Genomic DNA, 16645 nt, shown 5'->3' with positions numbered 1-16645 from the left:
TGAAGTCTAATATTGCACCCTCAAGCCCAGAGGGAAAATAAATGACTCTTTCTCCCCCCTGCCCTTCTACACCTGTCAGAGTTAATTTTTAACCGCTGGTGCATTTGCAAAACATTCATCCTGAAGAGCCCGATTCATGAATCTTGTTTTAAATGCTCTGGGCTTGGTTTGCAACCAAGACTAAAGCAAGCACTAAGGTAGAAGGAAATGACTTTCAAAGAGTTTTACTCTCCTCTGATTTATTTTATATTGGGTTTAAAATGTGGTCTGACATTAGAAGTTTCAAAGGTGAGAAGTGAAAGTTTGAAAAAGCTGCACGTGTTTAGAGCGGCAGGAGTAAGCAGGCAAGGCGTGTACTAGGTTTTGTCAAAAAATAGGAAGTTTTATTTGTGCTCTGAACAAGGAGCATGTATTGGAGGGTATAGTTCAGTTTTACTTTTGTTTTCACGGTGCAGCCTTCTCTTTCTCTCAAGGGACATCTGAGAGGGAAATTGTGGAGAAGGGGTCCTTTTTTCTGCTAAGCAATGGGCGCACCTTTTCAGATACTTTGTAGAGTGTATCAATTTTATGCATCTGTAAACCTGAGTTTATTTATAAACTCAAATGGACATTTTTCTTAGTGCAGGGTCATTAAGAGCCCTGGATGTGGACTAAAGAATTGGCATCATCCTGAAGGGCCCTTCTGGCCTAAGTTGTCTTAAGTTAAAATTATGAAAGGAGGCATTAATTTAACCCCTAAAAGAAGATTTTGGCTCATTTATTTTTTTCTCAAATGGGCTTTTGTTCATAAATCGTGGCCCTTGACAAAACACCATTTAAGAAGCTGTGCAGGATGAAAGCTGCTCGTGGAGCATTTGCTACCTGATGGTGATTGGCACGTATGAGATACAGTGTTCAGTCTGTAACTTTCACACTATTTTAATGATTAAGGGACATTTTCCTGACTAGATCACACCTGCTGAGAAATGACACATGGCCTATTTTTGCTTCTGAAATGAGTTTTGCAAAACTTTGAGAGAGAGGAAAGTAGTAAGACTTAGTGTTTTGAAGAATCTAGAAGGTAAAGATAGTTTTCAATTAGGTAAGTTTTCCAGTATGGTAGAGGCTTTGGGTTTCAGAAATTAAAATACAAGTTTTCTTACAAGAGCTTATTAGCAGGCATGTGAAAAATATTTCCAAGATTGTTATGACATTTGTGCATTTGATTTATTAGTGATTTCTTAGTGAATCATATAGATTAAGTGACAGTTGGGCAATTATGTTTAGTTTGTGTGAACTTCTGGACATAGTGGGAGATCAATGAAATACGCAGAAAGTTGATTGTTTTCTCTGGAGCAGAAGTTACTGATTCTGTTCTACCAGGAGAGGGCTCCCTTTTTAAGCTAATGAAGAGCATGTGTTTTGCAGATCACTAAATTGACTAAAATTGGGAAAAGACTCAGCTCACACTTTGAGTAATATAATAGAACTTCTAGGGTAAATGATTGTACATATTGTGAGAAATTTGAAGCAAAGTTTTCAAATCTATTTTAAGACTTTCTCTAAGTAGAGAGTGTGCCACTTCCCAGTAGATAATTTTCTTCTGAAACGGGAAATAGACTGTCAGAGAAGAGAACACTTTAATCTGAGAAGGTTTTGACATGACATATCCTGTGAATCCAGACAGGTATGCTTAAGTGACTGATGTTTTCAAGGTTCCCAGCTTTAGAAAGACTATTTTTTAAAGTAGGGCAAGATTATGCAGCTCAGGAGGCAAGGGTATTCTGTGAACTAACCCTATGTCTGTGATCAGCTGGCAGGAGCTGAGTCTATTCACTTATAGACTAATTTTTTCCGAATTGGAAAAGTAGGTGTTTCGTATTACCTCAATTGCACCAAAGGAGAGCTTGTAAAATCGCTTTCATTGTGAGTGTGGCAGCACTTCCCAGGTATTGCAAATAACTCTGAGGCTGGTTCCTGCCTGTGTGGACTCTGTGTCAGCACCTAGATCTTCCTTTGTCACTGCATGTGACCTTTGGGTCACCTTGTCATACAGAGTCTGAGGGTATTATAGACAGAACCCGTGTTTCTTCAAAGATAATTAGAAAGCAGCTTTTTTAAAAAAAAAAAATTAAACTAAAAATAGAAAACAGAAAAAGTCAGTTTTGTTGTAGGTGTGAAATTTTTTGCATGTGGCTTAAAAGAAATTAACTTCAGTTTCACTTGTTAATTTTTACTTTCTCTGGCAGAGGCAAGTAAAGAGCAGGGCAAGTGGGTGGAGAAAAAGGAGTTGAGGACCAAACATCGGAAGTCTGGGTTCTGGTCCTAGTGCTATAATATTATGCAAACCACTTCATTCTGGGTGAGAAGCATACGCGCGCGCGCGCGCGCGTGTGTGTGTGTATGTGTGTGTGTCTGTAGCACGAGGGAATTGAAGTGATCTCTAAATTTTTTTTCTGGTTTTAAAGCTAGTGATTTCGTGATTTTACATTGGGTTAAGGTTCTTGGGATAACAGTAAAGCCATCTATGCTGATGTGACTGGAAATTTTCTTTGGCCAAATTTTAGTTCTTTAAATAGTAGCCAACAGTCCTAAGTTTGGTTCCTTGCAACTTTGTCGAATAAAGGGGGAAAAAAAGTCCTCTAGAAAGGTGTGCCATTCTCCTTGCCCTCCCGTCCTTTGCTCCATGTAGCATCTGCACCAGCCTCATGCAGACAGACCTTTTATGGCCATTTTAACAGGAGTTGAAATTGACTTCATACAAACAGCTGCAGAGTAGAGTTTTTATCTTGGAGTGTATTTTTAATACAATGGAGCTTAGCGTACCCATGCCGAGGCGCAATACTCTTCCCTAGGAGCCTCCTCCGGGGAAACGTTTGTAAACCTGTTCCCTGCAGGGTGGCTCTGCCGGGCTCTCCTGTGACACCTGCGGGGCTGTCTGCGCTGGTATGTGGGAGGAGGTGGACGCGAGCAAGCCACGGTGTTCTGGGCAGCTCTGAGAGGTTCAGGCCTTTACAAGCAAGGCTTTGATTCTATTTTTTGCTGAACTAGCTCAGCCACTTCCTGTGTTTGGCAGCGCCTAGTGCCTCGCTGCACTGTGGCCACTTGAGCCCCGCGAGCCTGCGAGCCGCGCGCCGCCGCAGCCGGTTCGAGAGCCTATTTTAGGTCCCCTGACAATGGCCTTCTCACTTCCTCGGCGAGGAGGAGGAGGAGGACCCGGGCTGGCACTGGCCACTTGTTAACGATGATGACAACTTCGACTTGGACTTGGGCTCCCCTCCCCCACCCGAAATCCCTAGCTCAGCAAATATTTGAACCTGCCCAAGTTAATCATGAAGCCGCGATCGTTATCTGAGAGGGACGTGCGAGCGCCCGGGCTCCTTCCCTCCCCGGCGCAGCCTCGGCCCCGGCGCGCGGCCGGCTCCGGCTTCTGCACGGGCGGCGGGCGCTGAGCTGCGCTGCTGCCGGCGGCGCGTGCGAGCCTCGGGGTCCTGCGCCGCACAGGCTGGAGGAATCGCTTTTTGGATTTTTTTTTTTTTTCCATTGTCGGATACAGGCATTTCTAAGGGAAACCGTTGAAATGCATAACCTGCAAAGTAAGTTGCCTTTCGTTTGGGCACTGCTCTGCCCCTTGGCTGTTTCACTGTTTTGGGGGACTTCTGTGAAAGGTTCATTTCTGTAGTTTGTCTGTGTGTGTGTGTGTGTGTGTGTGTGTGTGTGTGTGTGTGTGTGTGTGTGTGTGTGTGTGTGTGTGTGTGTGTGTGTGTGTCAGGGAGAGAGGGAGAGATAGTAAGCACTGCCTGGGGAGGGCAGATGAGAGATTAGGGGAGACACTCCCCCATTTCCTCGAGGGGCACAATGTGAGGGAAAGATGGGGCTTCGGTTGGAAATGGGGAAGGAGGAAATTACCAAGTGCTGGTCTGGAAGTTGGGGCCTGGCCAGGCCTGGGAGAGACGTGGAAAGTCACCTGTCTCCCTGCCCTCCTCCCGGGGTCTACCACATGGGTTCCAGCAGCAGGACCGGTTTGCACCAAGTGCTCCCAAAGGCATGGGGGACGGGTCCCCTCCGGGCTGTCGCGCTGTCCACAGCTGCTGGGAGGACTTGGGTCAACATTTGTATTAAATTAAGATTTTTTTTTTTTTCTGAATCTTTTCTGAGGACATATCCCCACCACCACCATTTTTCTTTGCATTTAGGGTTACTTCAACCTTTAGGCAAAGAGAGCCTGTGAGTGGGAGAGGGTGGGAGGGTATAGGTTGAATCTGCCTTCCTCCTTAGTGGGAAAATGAATTAAACTGAAAGAGAGGCACGTGAACAGTGCTCAGAGGCTGTCTTGCCTTTGCTCTATTTCTATATATTTTATGATGCCAAATTTGACAGAACGTCTAAGAATAAATTTCAAGGGCTTCTGTGTTCTTTAAATTGTCACAGAAATATGTGACATGCACATGTACGTAGATCACACAGCCCACTCTAGTTTTTTAAATTAACTACATTTACATGGGTGGGGGGAGCCTTTTCTCCCTTCCTCCCCTCTCACTGTAGGAGAACTAACATTAATTTAGATTTATAGGGGAATTGATTTCTTCACATTAAATACTGCTAAGAAGGAATAATAACATTTCTTCCCAAAGTGAGGCATTTGAGATGGAGGGGACAAAAGCCCCCCCACGCCGTACACACACACAAGTGATTACATCACCCCCCCCACAAGCAGTATTTAGCCCAGTAAATCTGAAGATGGGCTCATCAGTGAGAAATACTTAGCAAAGATAGCTCTGCCTGTACTCTGCATTCTGATATATGGCCTCTCTTATTTTTGGATTTTCATTCCATATTCTATAGTTTTAACTGCAGTGTTTAATAGAGGTTTTTGCCTCTACATTTTTTTAATTGTGCTCTCTATAATGTAGCACGTTTGTGACAGTGTATAAGTTCTGAGTTTGCAGTGAATTACGAGGACTGAAATTAAACATCCAGAGTTCTTGATCCTTCCTGCTTTTAATATATAATATCGGAGGCATTTTAGGACTGTAAAATATATCTTGAGTATACTATTTGGATGCCTTTGTAAGATTTTTAAACCAAGAAATGACCGGGCTATCTATAAACCCAGATGCACTAGGAGGAAAAAAAAAAAAAAAAAAAAAAGCTACGTGCCGCAGCGTATCAGCTTTTGTCAACCTGCCAAGAGCGGAGCGTACCATGCTGCACGGAGCAATAAAAAAGGAATTAGAAAACTCACGGCTAGAGAAGAACAGTCAGATTAAACACCTTTTTGAAACGAAGAGCGTGTATACGTTACAGTTCTGTTAAATGTAGGATCTTCGTGAGATTGGGGCTGTGTTAAGGCTGGTAGAGAAGAGAAATGATGAAGCAGGAGTGGTCTGGTGACATTTTTCTGACTTGATTGGCTGGGGTGTGTGATGTCATAGGTTACAGTGCAGCCCCTTATAGGTTTTGAAATGAATTCCAAGACACCATTACAAAGAAAGCCGGACTCTTTTCTTATAACTGAGCTCAGCCAAGGAAACTCTCGCACAAATGTACAACACTGTTTGGAATATGGAAGACCTGGATTTAGAATATGCTAAGCCAGATATAAATTGTGGCACAGACTTGATGTTTTATATAGAAATGGATCCACCAGGTAATACTGCAGTATTCTTGTGGAAAGCTGGTTAATGTTGTGGCATTTAATTTTTTTGACAACTACGGTTAACGGCTCCTCTTTGGAGGTCTGTTTTTATTCATTTGTTCTAATTTAATGAGTTTGCTCATAGCGTGAAAATGAAACAAATGGTTTGACTGCCTGTGGAAGCAAGTCAGGCTGTGTGGGGTAAATGCTTATTCTTAGTTGAATGGATATAAATTGGACTCCAGTTTTTCACTGGTGTGTTTTGGTACTCGAGCTCATTTGCTGTTTGGGGTATATTGTTGTATGTCGTTCCTTTAATGAAAAGGATGCAACCTTGGTGCTGCTTTCTCTGTTGACAGTGGATGAGGACAGTGTGGCACTTGGCAGTGATAACACTCGGTACTTTAGAAAGCATGTACCAGTGCTGCTATCGAATGTAGCAGTGATTGCAACTCAGTGCTAGGTGCCCTGAAACTATTCTGAATCAAATGTTGAGACTTTGTCTGCTCTCTCTTCTAGTAAGATACTGCAGTGAGAGAAGTTGGCTTCCCATTAATTGAGTCTCGGTCTTTATAAAATATACCTGCTAGACTCCTGAAATAATTTTTGCTTAAAATAATAAAACAGTGCTTTAAAACTTATGACTTAGAATTTAGCTAGACATCCTAGACTTATTTGGCTTTCTCAATTATTTTCGCCTTCCTCCCAATTAAGAAATTCAGAAACACTGCAGTCTTTATTTGTCACCAGTTGGTACATGAATACTGATTTGACATTGAGGAAGAGGGATATGGTTTTTAATCACTCTTGGCATAATATAGAGCACAGTTATCCAATAGAATATTATCATGAATACTAAAGAGATTGAGGTCACAGAGGAGTTTCTTAAAGTGGCTTTTGGCAGAACAGTGCCTGAAATACTAAGATTAGAGAAACCCAATTCCGCCTCTTAAAACATATTCCTGTAGATGAGCTTTTTTATTACTGCAGCAGCATTTGTGGAGGACAGAAACCAAATTTGTCTTTTATAATTAAATAAGAGGAGGAAATTAAAACCAAGCCATGTGATTCCTCCTGCTATTCTCTTTGTGGTCTCTTACTTCAGATAGATTTGACCAGATATGAAACTTTAATTCAACTCAAACCTGAAAGTAGAAAATGTCGTGACTGACTGACTGACTCTGGATTTACTTTGAAATTCATTCACATGGCCAGCCCATTTTATTTGTTGGTCTCTAAGCTCTTCTCTTTTTTTCAATTATGGTCTATAGTCAAAGATTTCTGATATTTTTTTTTTTAAGAAAAGGTTCATGGACTCGTGCATTATTGCTGTGTTTCACAGTTGAAAATGATACTTATCTAAAGGAACTTGGGTCGACTTTTAAACGTTTATTTGTAGTTGGGACTGCAAAAACTTTTCCTTTCTCTTTCATCTACAGCACTGCCTCCTAAACCACCAAAACCCACTACTGTAGCCAACAACGGTATGAATAACAATATGTCCTTACAAGATGCTGAATGGTACTGGGGAGATATTTCGAGGTAAGGCTACAGAGACTCTTTGAGTTTTTCACCAGAGCTAGGGAGTTTTAGATGAAGAGAAAGAAAAGCAAAACGCACCAGCTTGCTAAGTTCCATTTTTAGGCTATCATCCAACATAAGCATGAAGCACAGTTGGTTCCCTTCCAAAGACGACCACAGAAGTCACTGAGCTCTGGGGAATTGTGGGTGCTGGATGCCACAGGAAATTAAATACCCGAGAAGTTTCATTACTGACAGAACCGTCAGGGGGGCAGCAGGGTGAAGTGGCACTGCCTCAAGGCAGAGTGTAAAGTCACTCACTCTCTTTATTAGACAAAAACTCTAAGAATTAATGCTATCAGCTTAAAGTGGCATTTCTAGTCTAAGCTTTTTTTTTTGAGGGGAATGAAGAGTTGGGAGGAAACCTTTTGGGGATCACGACTTTCTGTGCTGATTTGTCAGAGTGACTTGTGTGTTAAAATTCTTAAGGTCTGAAAATACAATTAAGAAAATGTAACACGAGAATCACCAAATCCACTAGGTGAGCATTGTCTCATGTTCTTTTCACTTCAGGGAAGAAGTGAATGAAAAACTTCGAGATACAGCTGATGGGACCTTTTTGGTACGAGACGCATCTACTAAAATGCATGGTGATTATACTCTTACACTAAGGTGAGTCAGGGCGTGTGGCTAAAATTGGCATGTTAAAGGTGATGGGAGAACATGCTTTGTTTTTTTTGTTTTTTTTAAAGAGAATTCTAATGCCATTATTTTTATATTGCATTTGCAGGAAAGGAGGAAATAACAAATTAATCAAAATATTTCACCGAGATGGGAAATATGGCTTCTCTGACCCATTAACCTTCAACTCTGTGGTTGAACTAATAAACCACTACCGGAATGAATCTCTAGCTCAGTATAATCCCAAACTGGATGTGAAATTACTTTATCCAGTATCCAAATACCAACAGGTAATCACATACTCATGTTAATATTTTAAAAAGATACTTTTAATGTTTGGAAAATATTTTGAAGCAGATGAATTGCATGTAATCAAGCTTGAAAAACTTTCAAACTGTGTAATTTTGTGATCACAAGTGTATAGTGGCTCAATAAAATACTTTCACAAAATAAATGACCATTGTTTGAGGATTTTCCCATGTCAGATAAGTACCTTATCAACTGAATTTATATTTTTTCCATTTTTTTCTAATCCTTCCAGGATCAAGTTGTCAAAGAAGATAATATTGAAGCTGTAGGGAAAAAATTACATGAATATAACACTCAATTTCAAGAAAAAAGTCGGGAATATGATAGATTATATGAAGATTATACCCGTACTTCCCAGGTGAGTTTTCTTTGAAAAGTCACATTAAAATGTGACTACTAGAAGCTAATGCATGTTATATTCGGCTTCAGAAAAAGAATTTAAAAGGTTGAGTTTTTGCCAATAATAAAGTGGGGGAGAGAGATCATTTATTTGTGAATCGTTGATTATTCTAATAATTACTTACTATAAACCTTTTAAATGAAGCCTGTAAGTATCAGAATAATAAAGTAAGTAAGTTGGATTGGCATAACTGCAGATTGAAGAATTCTTTTTTAGAGTGAAAGCTAATAATAACTGGAAGTTCCACAGACTTGTCTAATCTCTGAAATGGGGATTTCACCCTGATATGCCCTTACTATGAAAGGCTGAGGCTACATTTACTGCCTTGTTTTCCTAGAGGCTTTAATCTCCTCTAGGCCATCACGTATCTGGGACCGCCAGAGGGAGCAGGAGGATGGCATAAACTGCTGATAAAGTGGAATGGTTTTTAAAAGAGATGAAAACTGTAGAAAACTGTCAAGCAGTCATCTTCCATAGACTGGGAACATTCTCCAGAGGAAATGTGCGCCTCTGTGATACTATTTTAAGGGGTTTTATGAATTTGAGTCCCACCTTGCTAACAAAATACTTGCGTGCCAGATAGTAGCGCCGATCAAATGTCCTGGTAGTGTCTTGCTGTAAGAAGTTGTCTTTCTTTTCTGTGAAAGGAATGACCTTGTCTTATTAAAATTGTGTTGCAGGAAATCCAAATGAAAAGAACAGCTATTGAAGCATTTAATGAAACCATAAAGATATTTGAAGAACAGTGCCAAACCCAGGAGCGGTACAGCAAAGAATACATAGAAAAGTTTAAACGTGAAGGCAATGAGAAGGAAATCCAAAGGTTGGTGACCCAGGAGGGTTTCCATTGCCCGTGGTGCTAGAGATCACCACAATTCTCTTAAACTGTTTAAAGGTGACCTCGCTTTCTGTGAAACGACAGGGAGAGAGAAAGCATTCTTTACCTGAAGAAAACTGCTGGGAAGCAATACTGCAACCTTGGGGGACCTTTCATGATGCTCCAGGTAATTGTGGATGCACTTCTCTTGCCTGCAGGATTATGCATAATTATGAAAAGTTAAAGTCTCGAATCAGTGAAATTGTCGACAGCAGAAGGAGACTGGAGGAGGACTTGAAGAAGCAGGCTGCCGAGTATCGTGAGATTGACAAGCGGATGAACAGCATTAAACCAGACCTCATTCAACTGAGAAAGACAAGAGACCAATACTTGATGTACGTACTGGAAATGGAACCCTGCACGTGCATGACTGGTAATTGCAAAAATCAAGGATAGGTTCTTAATGCATTTTCCTTTTAAACCTCTTTTCCAGGTGGTTGACTCAGAAAGGTGTTCGGCAGAAGAAGCTGAACGAGTGGCTGGGCAATGAAAACACTGAAGAGTAAGTAGTTAGCACAGATGGGAGGTAGCAAGGGTGTTTTTTTGATTTAAGGAAAATGCACAACTTGCTTCGTTTGCAGAGCAAGTGAGGAATGGAACGTCTCGTAGGAGAAAATATTATCAGTCTCATTACCCAGCATTTTAAAAAAGGAAAGTTTAGCAAAGGAGAATGCGGATTTCCTTTTCCCCCGTAGGGCTTTGAAGCGACATTGTGTCCGTGATGATGTCCTGGAACTGTCTAGAAAAATCCCAACATATTTTGGGACCAATGTGGGGGGGGGGGTGTTGTTGGGGGAGACAACCCTGTTTAGCATATTTTTAAAGCTTAAGTATATGTTTTGTTTCAATTATTTGAAAACTGGTGTTCCTCCTAGTCAATCAATTTCCTGTTCTAAACTGGACAAACGGGATTGTTTAATACCTTGCTCTCTGCCGCAGGTAGCTGAGCGTAGGTGCTGACTTGAAAACAGGAAGAGTATCACTTAGTGCTACTAAAACTCTTTGTTCGGGGTGGGGGGTTGAAGGCTAAACTCAATGAGGAAACTCAGGCCAGAGAAGCTGGTTGAGTCAGACCCTCAATCGCTGGCCTGACTTGCTTGGAGGAGGGGCAGGAACTCGATCGAAGTGAGGAGAGGGCCCTTTCTCAGAGGGGCAGGCTGCTGGCTGCCGTGTACTTCATTTAGAAACCTTCTCTTCTACCTTTTTAGCCAATATTCGCTGGTGGAAGATGATGAGGATTTGCCCCACCATGACGAGAAGACGTGGAATGTTGGAAGCAGCAACCGAAACAAAGCCGAAAACCTGTTGCGAGGGAAACGAGATGGCACTTTTCTTGTCCGGGAAAGCAGTAAACAGGGCTGCTACGCGTGCTCCGTAGTGTATGTACCTCCAGCCAATTACTTGTCTCGTCAGACATCTCAAGGAGGTGTTTGTTTCATTCATTCAGCCAGCCAACCGTGCGGGCAAGGATTTGGAAAAGTTGTAATCTTTAAGAGTGTTACAGTAGTACAACAGTGGAGAAGAGGAAATCAAACCTAATATTTTCAGTTCTAGGCAGCAATAGCTGTCGAGTAGAAAGAAACCTGCTGTTTAGGTGGAAGACTAGGGCTTGGGAGAAGTCTTGTTTTTCTTTTTCATCTTTTAAATGGAAGTAAATAGCCACACTTGCTGCTTTTTTGGGGGGGGGGCTTCCGTATAGTTAGAATCTGAGGTGATTTACAAGGAAGCACCACCCACAGGTAAAGTCCCCATCAGGGACAGGTCAAAACAGTAAGAGAAAGGACCCTGGTCACTGTCCCTGAGCTAAGTACACCCAAGAGAAGACATTTCCATCCTATGGCCTATTTTCCTTTGTTGTTTATGTAATAGTTTGGGGGTACTTTGAAGAGTGAGGTTGGATCACTGACATTATTTCAGAGACGGAATGTCCTCTAGGAGAGAAAGGGTCTCCGAGTATTTTATAGCCTGTCATCTCCGTCCATTTAAGCAGAGAAATATTGCTACAGGAAAGAAGTGAGAACTTTGAGTGAGGACAAGGGAATAGGAGAATAGAGAGTAGATGGAGAGGTATGTGGACGATTCCAGGCCTGCCTGAAAGGAGGAATCCTGTTAATAATTGTAACAGGCTTGTACGATTATTATTATTGTAATTGTAATGGTACCAGTACCACTCTGGGCAGCAGCACTCATGGTAATGGCTGAAGTCACCACCCGTTGCCTGCTCACTGCGTTCTAGGCATCCAGCAAGCCCCTCCCATACATCACCTCATTTCTCAAAGCTCCCCTCTTACAGATAGAGTACTACTGTCTCCCTTTTAATCCATGCTATAGATGACAATCCAGTGGCTCAGTGAAGCTGGGTTACCTCCCAAAGTTACTCAGCCAGTAAGTGACAAGGGACAACTCCACGAGCCTAGGGCTCTCCCAGGACTGGTCCCCATGTGGAGGCTGGCCTGCATCAGGGATTTTCACGATGCTTTTACCAAAAGCGCCTCATCCTGGCCCAGCTCACCCAGGCCCTTGTGCTCTCTCTCCGTGTGCAGGGTGGACGGTGAGGTCAAGCACTGCGTCATCAACAAGACGGCCACGGGCTACGGCTTCGCCGAGCCCTACAACCTGTACAGCTCCCTGAAGGAACTGGTGCTCCACTACCAACACACGTCCCTCGTGCAGCACAACGACTCCCTCAACGTCACACTAGCCTACCCAGTGTACGCGCAGCAGCGGCGATGAAGGGCCGCCCTCCCGCCTGCTCCTCACCTTCAGCTCCCCGAGGCCTCCAGCAAGCACAGGGCTCCCCTGCAGCCTGAGCTGGGAACTGAGCTGCGGACACCCAGCCGCCTGTCTTCAGATGTGACTCGAGCTTTTGGTCACACGGCAGTAGGGGAAGACATACGCGGCGGGCTCGCACAGGGCGACGACCACCACCATTCCTCGTCTGGAGTGCTTAATTAGCCTTCCTTTCTTTCCTCTTTCTTTCTTTTTGGTTTTGTTTTTTGGATTAATTTAAAGAAGTCACAACCACACACGACACCAAGAGAAAAAGAAATGCAAAAATCTCTGCGTGCAGGGACAAAGAGGCCTTTAACCATGGTGCTTGTTCGTGCTTTCAGAAGCTTTACCAGCTCAAGAGTTGGGACCTTGGAGACCGGAGCGGGGACGGGCTGACGAGCCCTGGCCTGGGGTCGCTCGGTCCAGCCTGGGTGGTGCCGTGCACGGCGGCCCAGACACATCGCACTGTGGATTATTTCATTTTCTAACGAAATGAACCGATATGTAGCAGAAAGGCACTTCAGCTCACAGGGGACACTTTGGGGAACGTCCGCTTGTGTACGTTCAGAGGAAATTCTGTTGTAGCAAAGTGCCAGAAAGTGTTTCGTTAAAACTCTACAAACCAAGAAAACCCACCAACAGGAAAAATGGAGCTTGGAAAATAGGACTTCAAAATGACATTTAGTATATAAAATATGTACATAATATTGAATGACTGACTGACTAACTATCAAATAGATGGATTTGTATCAATACCAAATAGCTTCTGTTTTGTTGTGCTGAAGGCTAAATTCACAGTGCTATGCAATTCTTAATTTTCATCATTGTTACCTGTTTTAAACGTACCTTCAGAATAAGCTTCCCCTGCCCCAATTTTTGTTGCTTGAAAATACTGTCCCGATTTTTTTTGTTAATATTCATTTTGTTACTCGTTACCTTTTTTTTTTTAAAGAAGAAATGTACAGGATGCCAGTTTAAAAAAAAAAAATGGCTTCAGATTTAAAACTATGAAATATTTTACAGTTTTTCTTGTACAGAGTACTTGGCTGTTAGCCCAAGGTTAAAAAGTTCATAACAGATTTTTTTGGACTAAATGTTTTGTTGGGCAGTGCCTGATAAGCTTCAAAGCTGCTTTATTCAATAAAAAAAGAGAAAGATATATGAATATGACAAAGTATGGCTGAGTTCAACAATGTTGTTTCAAGACTTACGATACGGTACCTGGCAATGTTTGTTTCATAAAGAATTGTGAACTTCTTGAATCTAGGGAGGGGAATGTAGCAAAGGGATGTACAGGTGGGGGGGGAGGGGTGGCAGGATGGCATGCACTTTCTCTTTCTTGTGATTGATTACAGAGAAGTGGATCACTGCAAAGTGAAGTCTTTTCCCACTTTGATCTGCTACTTTACTTACTATACCCTCATGACAATTACAAACCTACCGGAATGCTAGGTCTTTTAGGAAGGAAGGCAGGCAGGCAGGGTCCTGGAGCAGTGTTCACCCTTGTTGGAAACACTGATTTCAAAGTATCATTGCTGCATTTAGAAAAACCTGTCTCTCTTTAACATTAGACTACCCGTTAAAAACCAACCAACATCCATTGTAGAAAAAGCATGATCTGAAAAGATATTTTTATCTGGATATCTGCTATTTTCCTAGCCTTCCATTCAGCTTAGATCAGAAAGCAAATAGACATGGTCATAATCGTTCCTGCCCTGATTGTGGGGAGCTCGTTCAAGTCATGGCCATTGTAGGAATCATAGTAACAGTCCTCATTCATTCACCCAAATAATTGTATGTGTTACACTTCACTGTGGGGAAAAGGAAGGAGTTGTTAGAGTATTCTTTCCAACTGAAGGCAACAGCAAGAGATCTCTCTCCCCAATTTACATATGCAAAAGCCTTTGGGTTCAGTGGGAACTGTACCTGTGATGGGAGGAATAAAGGGGAGATTAAAATGGGCACTTAACAACTTCAGTTTTCCTTGCTCAATATTACATTCACCACAGCTTTATTTCTCTTTCCTTCAACTACTGGGGGGGTAAGGGGGTTTTGTTTTGTTCTTTAATGTTCCTTTTAAAATTCTTTTGAAAGAATCAGTCTAGTGGCTGACTTAATCAACTGTAGAATGTATTTTTTTTTTTTCCTTTTTACATGAAGCTACTCATATCAATAGCAATAGTCAGTCTTACAGCCGGACTGTCAGCCCTCAAACTTGACTGTACTGACCTGACCATCTCCCTCGCATCTCCAGACAATTGATGATTCCCCTGGTTTTATTCTCTGAGTGTCTCCTTTACAACTATCCTTCCATGTCATACAGAAGCCCAACCATTAGTTAATAGTAGTTTATCAACTAGGTTTGGTGGTTTTTTTAGTAGCACATCCATGTATGCTATTAAGGAACTTTAATTTCTAAAATATAAGATCTGAGATGGAATATTGCATTAAAAAGCTACCATTCTGTTCATGTTTTTGCTTCAACACTTCACAAGATGGCATGGTATTTAGGCACTTGCCTTATTTCTTTATCTCACGAGCAGAAACGCAATAGGTTTTTCTTTGACCAGCAAAGGCAGGATTCATTGTTTCCTGTCACCATGAGTCACAACTTACCTATGAGGCTTCGCCTGTGCCCAGTACCCTTCTGACAGCGTGTGGCATGCCATCACATCTGTCCTTGTAGATGTTTGACCAGCAGGGCTGTGAGTCCAATCATTCATCTCCTAACCACACTGAGCGGCTTATGATTAGGGATGGATACAGCAGAGCCCCCCCTGATACGTGCTTACATCCATGCATTGATTTTCCCCACCCAATGCAGCATCCTGAAGATAAAAGCCAGAAGCTAAGCTGCAGAGAGGCTGTGATGGGGCTCTAGAATTGGGAGCACTGGGATCTGATATAATACATGAGGGAAAAATCATAACCATGTTGAAAAGGCAAAAAGCCTGTGTCTGCAACATCTGACGACTTCACGGCCCTTGATATGTGTATATATGTATATGTGCATGGACTGTGTTTCCAGTACACCTTTCAGCCAAAACAGATTCAGCCACAGTCGTTGAGTTCAAGTACACAACAAGCCAATGTCTAGTACAATTCTTGTGTGTATGGGTTTTTTTTTTTTCCTTTGAAGTTGCTTTGTTTTGTCTTATAAAGGTGAAAAGTGTTTGCAAGTGAAGTGAGAAGAAGTTCATAATTCTTTGGCTTGTTTCTGTTGTTTAAAAGTTACTCCTTTTGGGTAGCTGGTCTATGTGACTCGCTGAACTTGGAAATCCTCGTTTTCAGTGTGTCAAGTCAAAATGTGTTTATGTGAGCTGTCACTGTGGGGAACCAATTGCTTTGTCATATAGCTGGTTATGAACTAGTAACGTGTTTGGGAAGTCCTACTGATGTTCCTTTTTGGGAGAAAAATTCTGCTGGTTCTAACAACTGTGCTTTTGCTATGCATGGTATCCAAGTCAGTTGGAGAGCAGACCCTGAAATTTGAGTTCAGGGTCATTTAAGAAAGGGGCAGTTTATAGCACAATGCCTCACATGGGACAAAGTTCTGAAATGCCAAATTCTTATTTTTTAGAAATCTCGTTATATAAATTACTAGTATAAATTACTAGTATTATGAACAAAATTGGGTTCATTGGAAACACTAACCAACTTAACATTGAACTTGTCACCATGAGATAGCATTAGCTGCCCAGGATGCTGCTATTTAAAAAAAGAAAAAAAAAAAAAGGCAAAACAAACAAAAAAAACATTTATATGTGTGTATTTTTTAAAGCTACAATCTCTTCGATGTTTTTACAAATCTGTTTCTATGACATTGTTAAAATAAAGTTGGTCTTTTGACGAGAGGGAGGATGTCATGGTCAGTTGTAATTTTGCCTTTACAAGGCACCTGGGGTGGGGGGCGGGGGGACTGTGCCTCCTTGACATTTGTTCAAGCTATAGATTCAATGGAGCTATGTCTTGTTGTTTTAAGTTGCTTTAATGCATTGTATTAGGTCTTCAAACAGAATAAAGTTTGTTTTGAAACTTAGGTTACGGTTTGAAATTTCAGTGATCACTGAAGACATATGTTCTCTTGCTCTTTTGGTTAATAATGTTGCTTCTCCTTCTGTAGTCTCCCACCCACCCCCTTTCACTGTCATTACATTATCTCATTTTTGTCAAGTGAGAAGAACACATGAATGATGGCTCAGTGTCATTTACATCATTTCACTATATCCTTAATGATGAAAAGAAGTAGCTCTAGGTGATGTCATTGCAAGGCATGTTCTTGCTCCAAGAAAATGTGATATCCACTGTCCCTCAATCCCTCCCCTTCACCATCCATCCCCAAACCTTCAGAATTGTTCTCTACAAACTATGGTTAGTGAATGTATCTGGCTTTGTCTCTCTGTTCTACAGGCTGCGTGTTTGAAACAGGCACAGTGCAGGGACACTATGAGGCACTGTGCAGCAGGCA

At 41.9% G+C, this 16645-nt stretch overlaps 1 protein-coding gene across 5 annotated transcripts in view; it reads left to right on the top strand.

Moving 5' to 3' along the window:
• Positions 1-16216, top strand: part of PIK3R1 (phosphoinositide-3-kinase regulatory subunit 1) — an 85273-nt gene extending 69057 nt beyond the window's left edge. For 3 of the 5 annotated variants that reach the window (XM_082457217.1, XM_082457218.1, XM_082457219.1), the window contains 9 exons: positions 7057-7159; positions 7712-7810; positions 7929-8109; positions 8361-8486; positions 9209-9351; positions 9564-9740; positions 9839-9907; positions 10614-10784; positions 11949-16216. In XM_082457217.1, coding sequence (XP_082313343.1) covers positions 7057-7159; positions 7712-7810; positions 7929-8109; positions 8361-8486; positions 9209-9351; positions 9564-9740; positions 9839-9907; positions 10614-10784; positions 11949-12138 — 1259 coding nt within the window. In that variant the 3' untranslated portion in view covers positions 12139-16216. Of the gene's footprint in view, positions 1-3097; positions 3576-4716; positions 5630-7056; positions 7160-7711; positions 7811-7928; positions 8110-8360; positions 8487-9208; positions 9352-9563; positions 9741-9838; positions 9908-10613; positions 10785-11948 lie in introns of those variants that run through there. The other 2 variants (XM_082457221.1, XM_082457220.1) reach the window with 2 other exon arrangements.
• The last annotated feature ends 429 nt before the right edge of the window (positions 16217-16645 follow it).

This window comes from Balaenoptera physalus, assembly GCF_965194825.1.
Source record: "Balaenoptera physalus genome assembly, chromosome: 3".
Lineage (NCBI taxonomy): Eukaryota > Metazoa > Chordata > Mammalia > Artiodactyla > Balaenopteridae > Balaenoptera > Balaenoptera physalus.
This window is presented reverse-complemented; position numbering and strand designations above follow the sequence as displayed.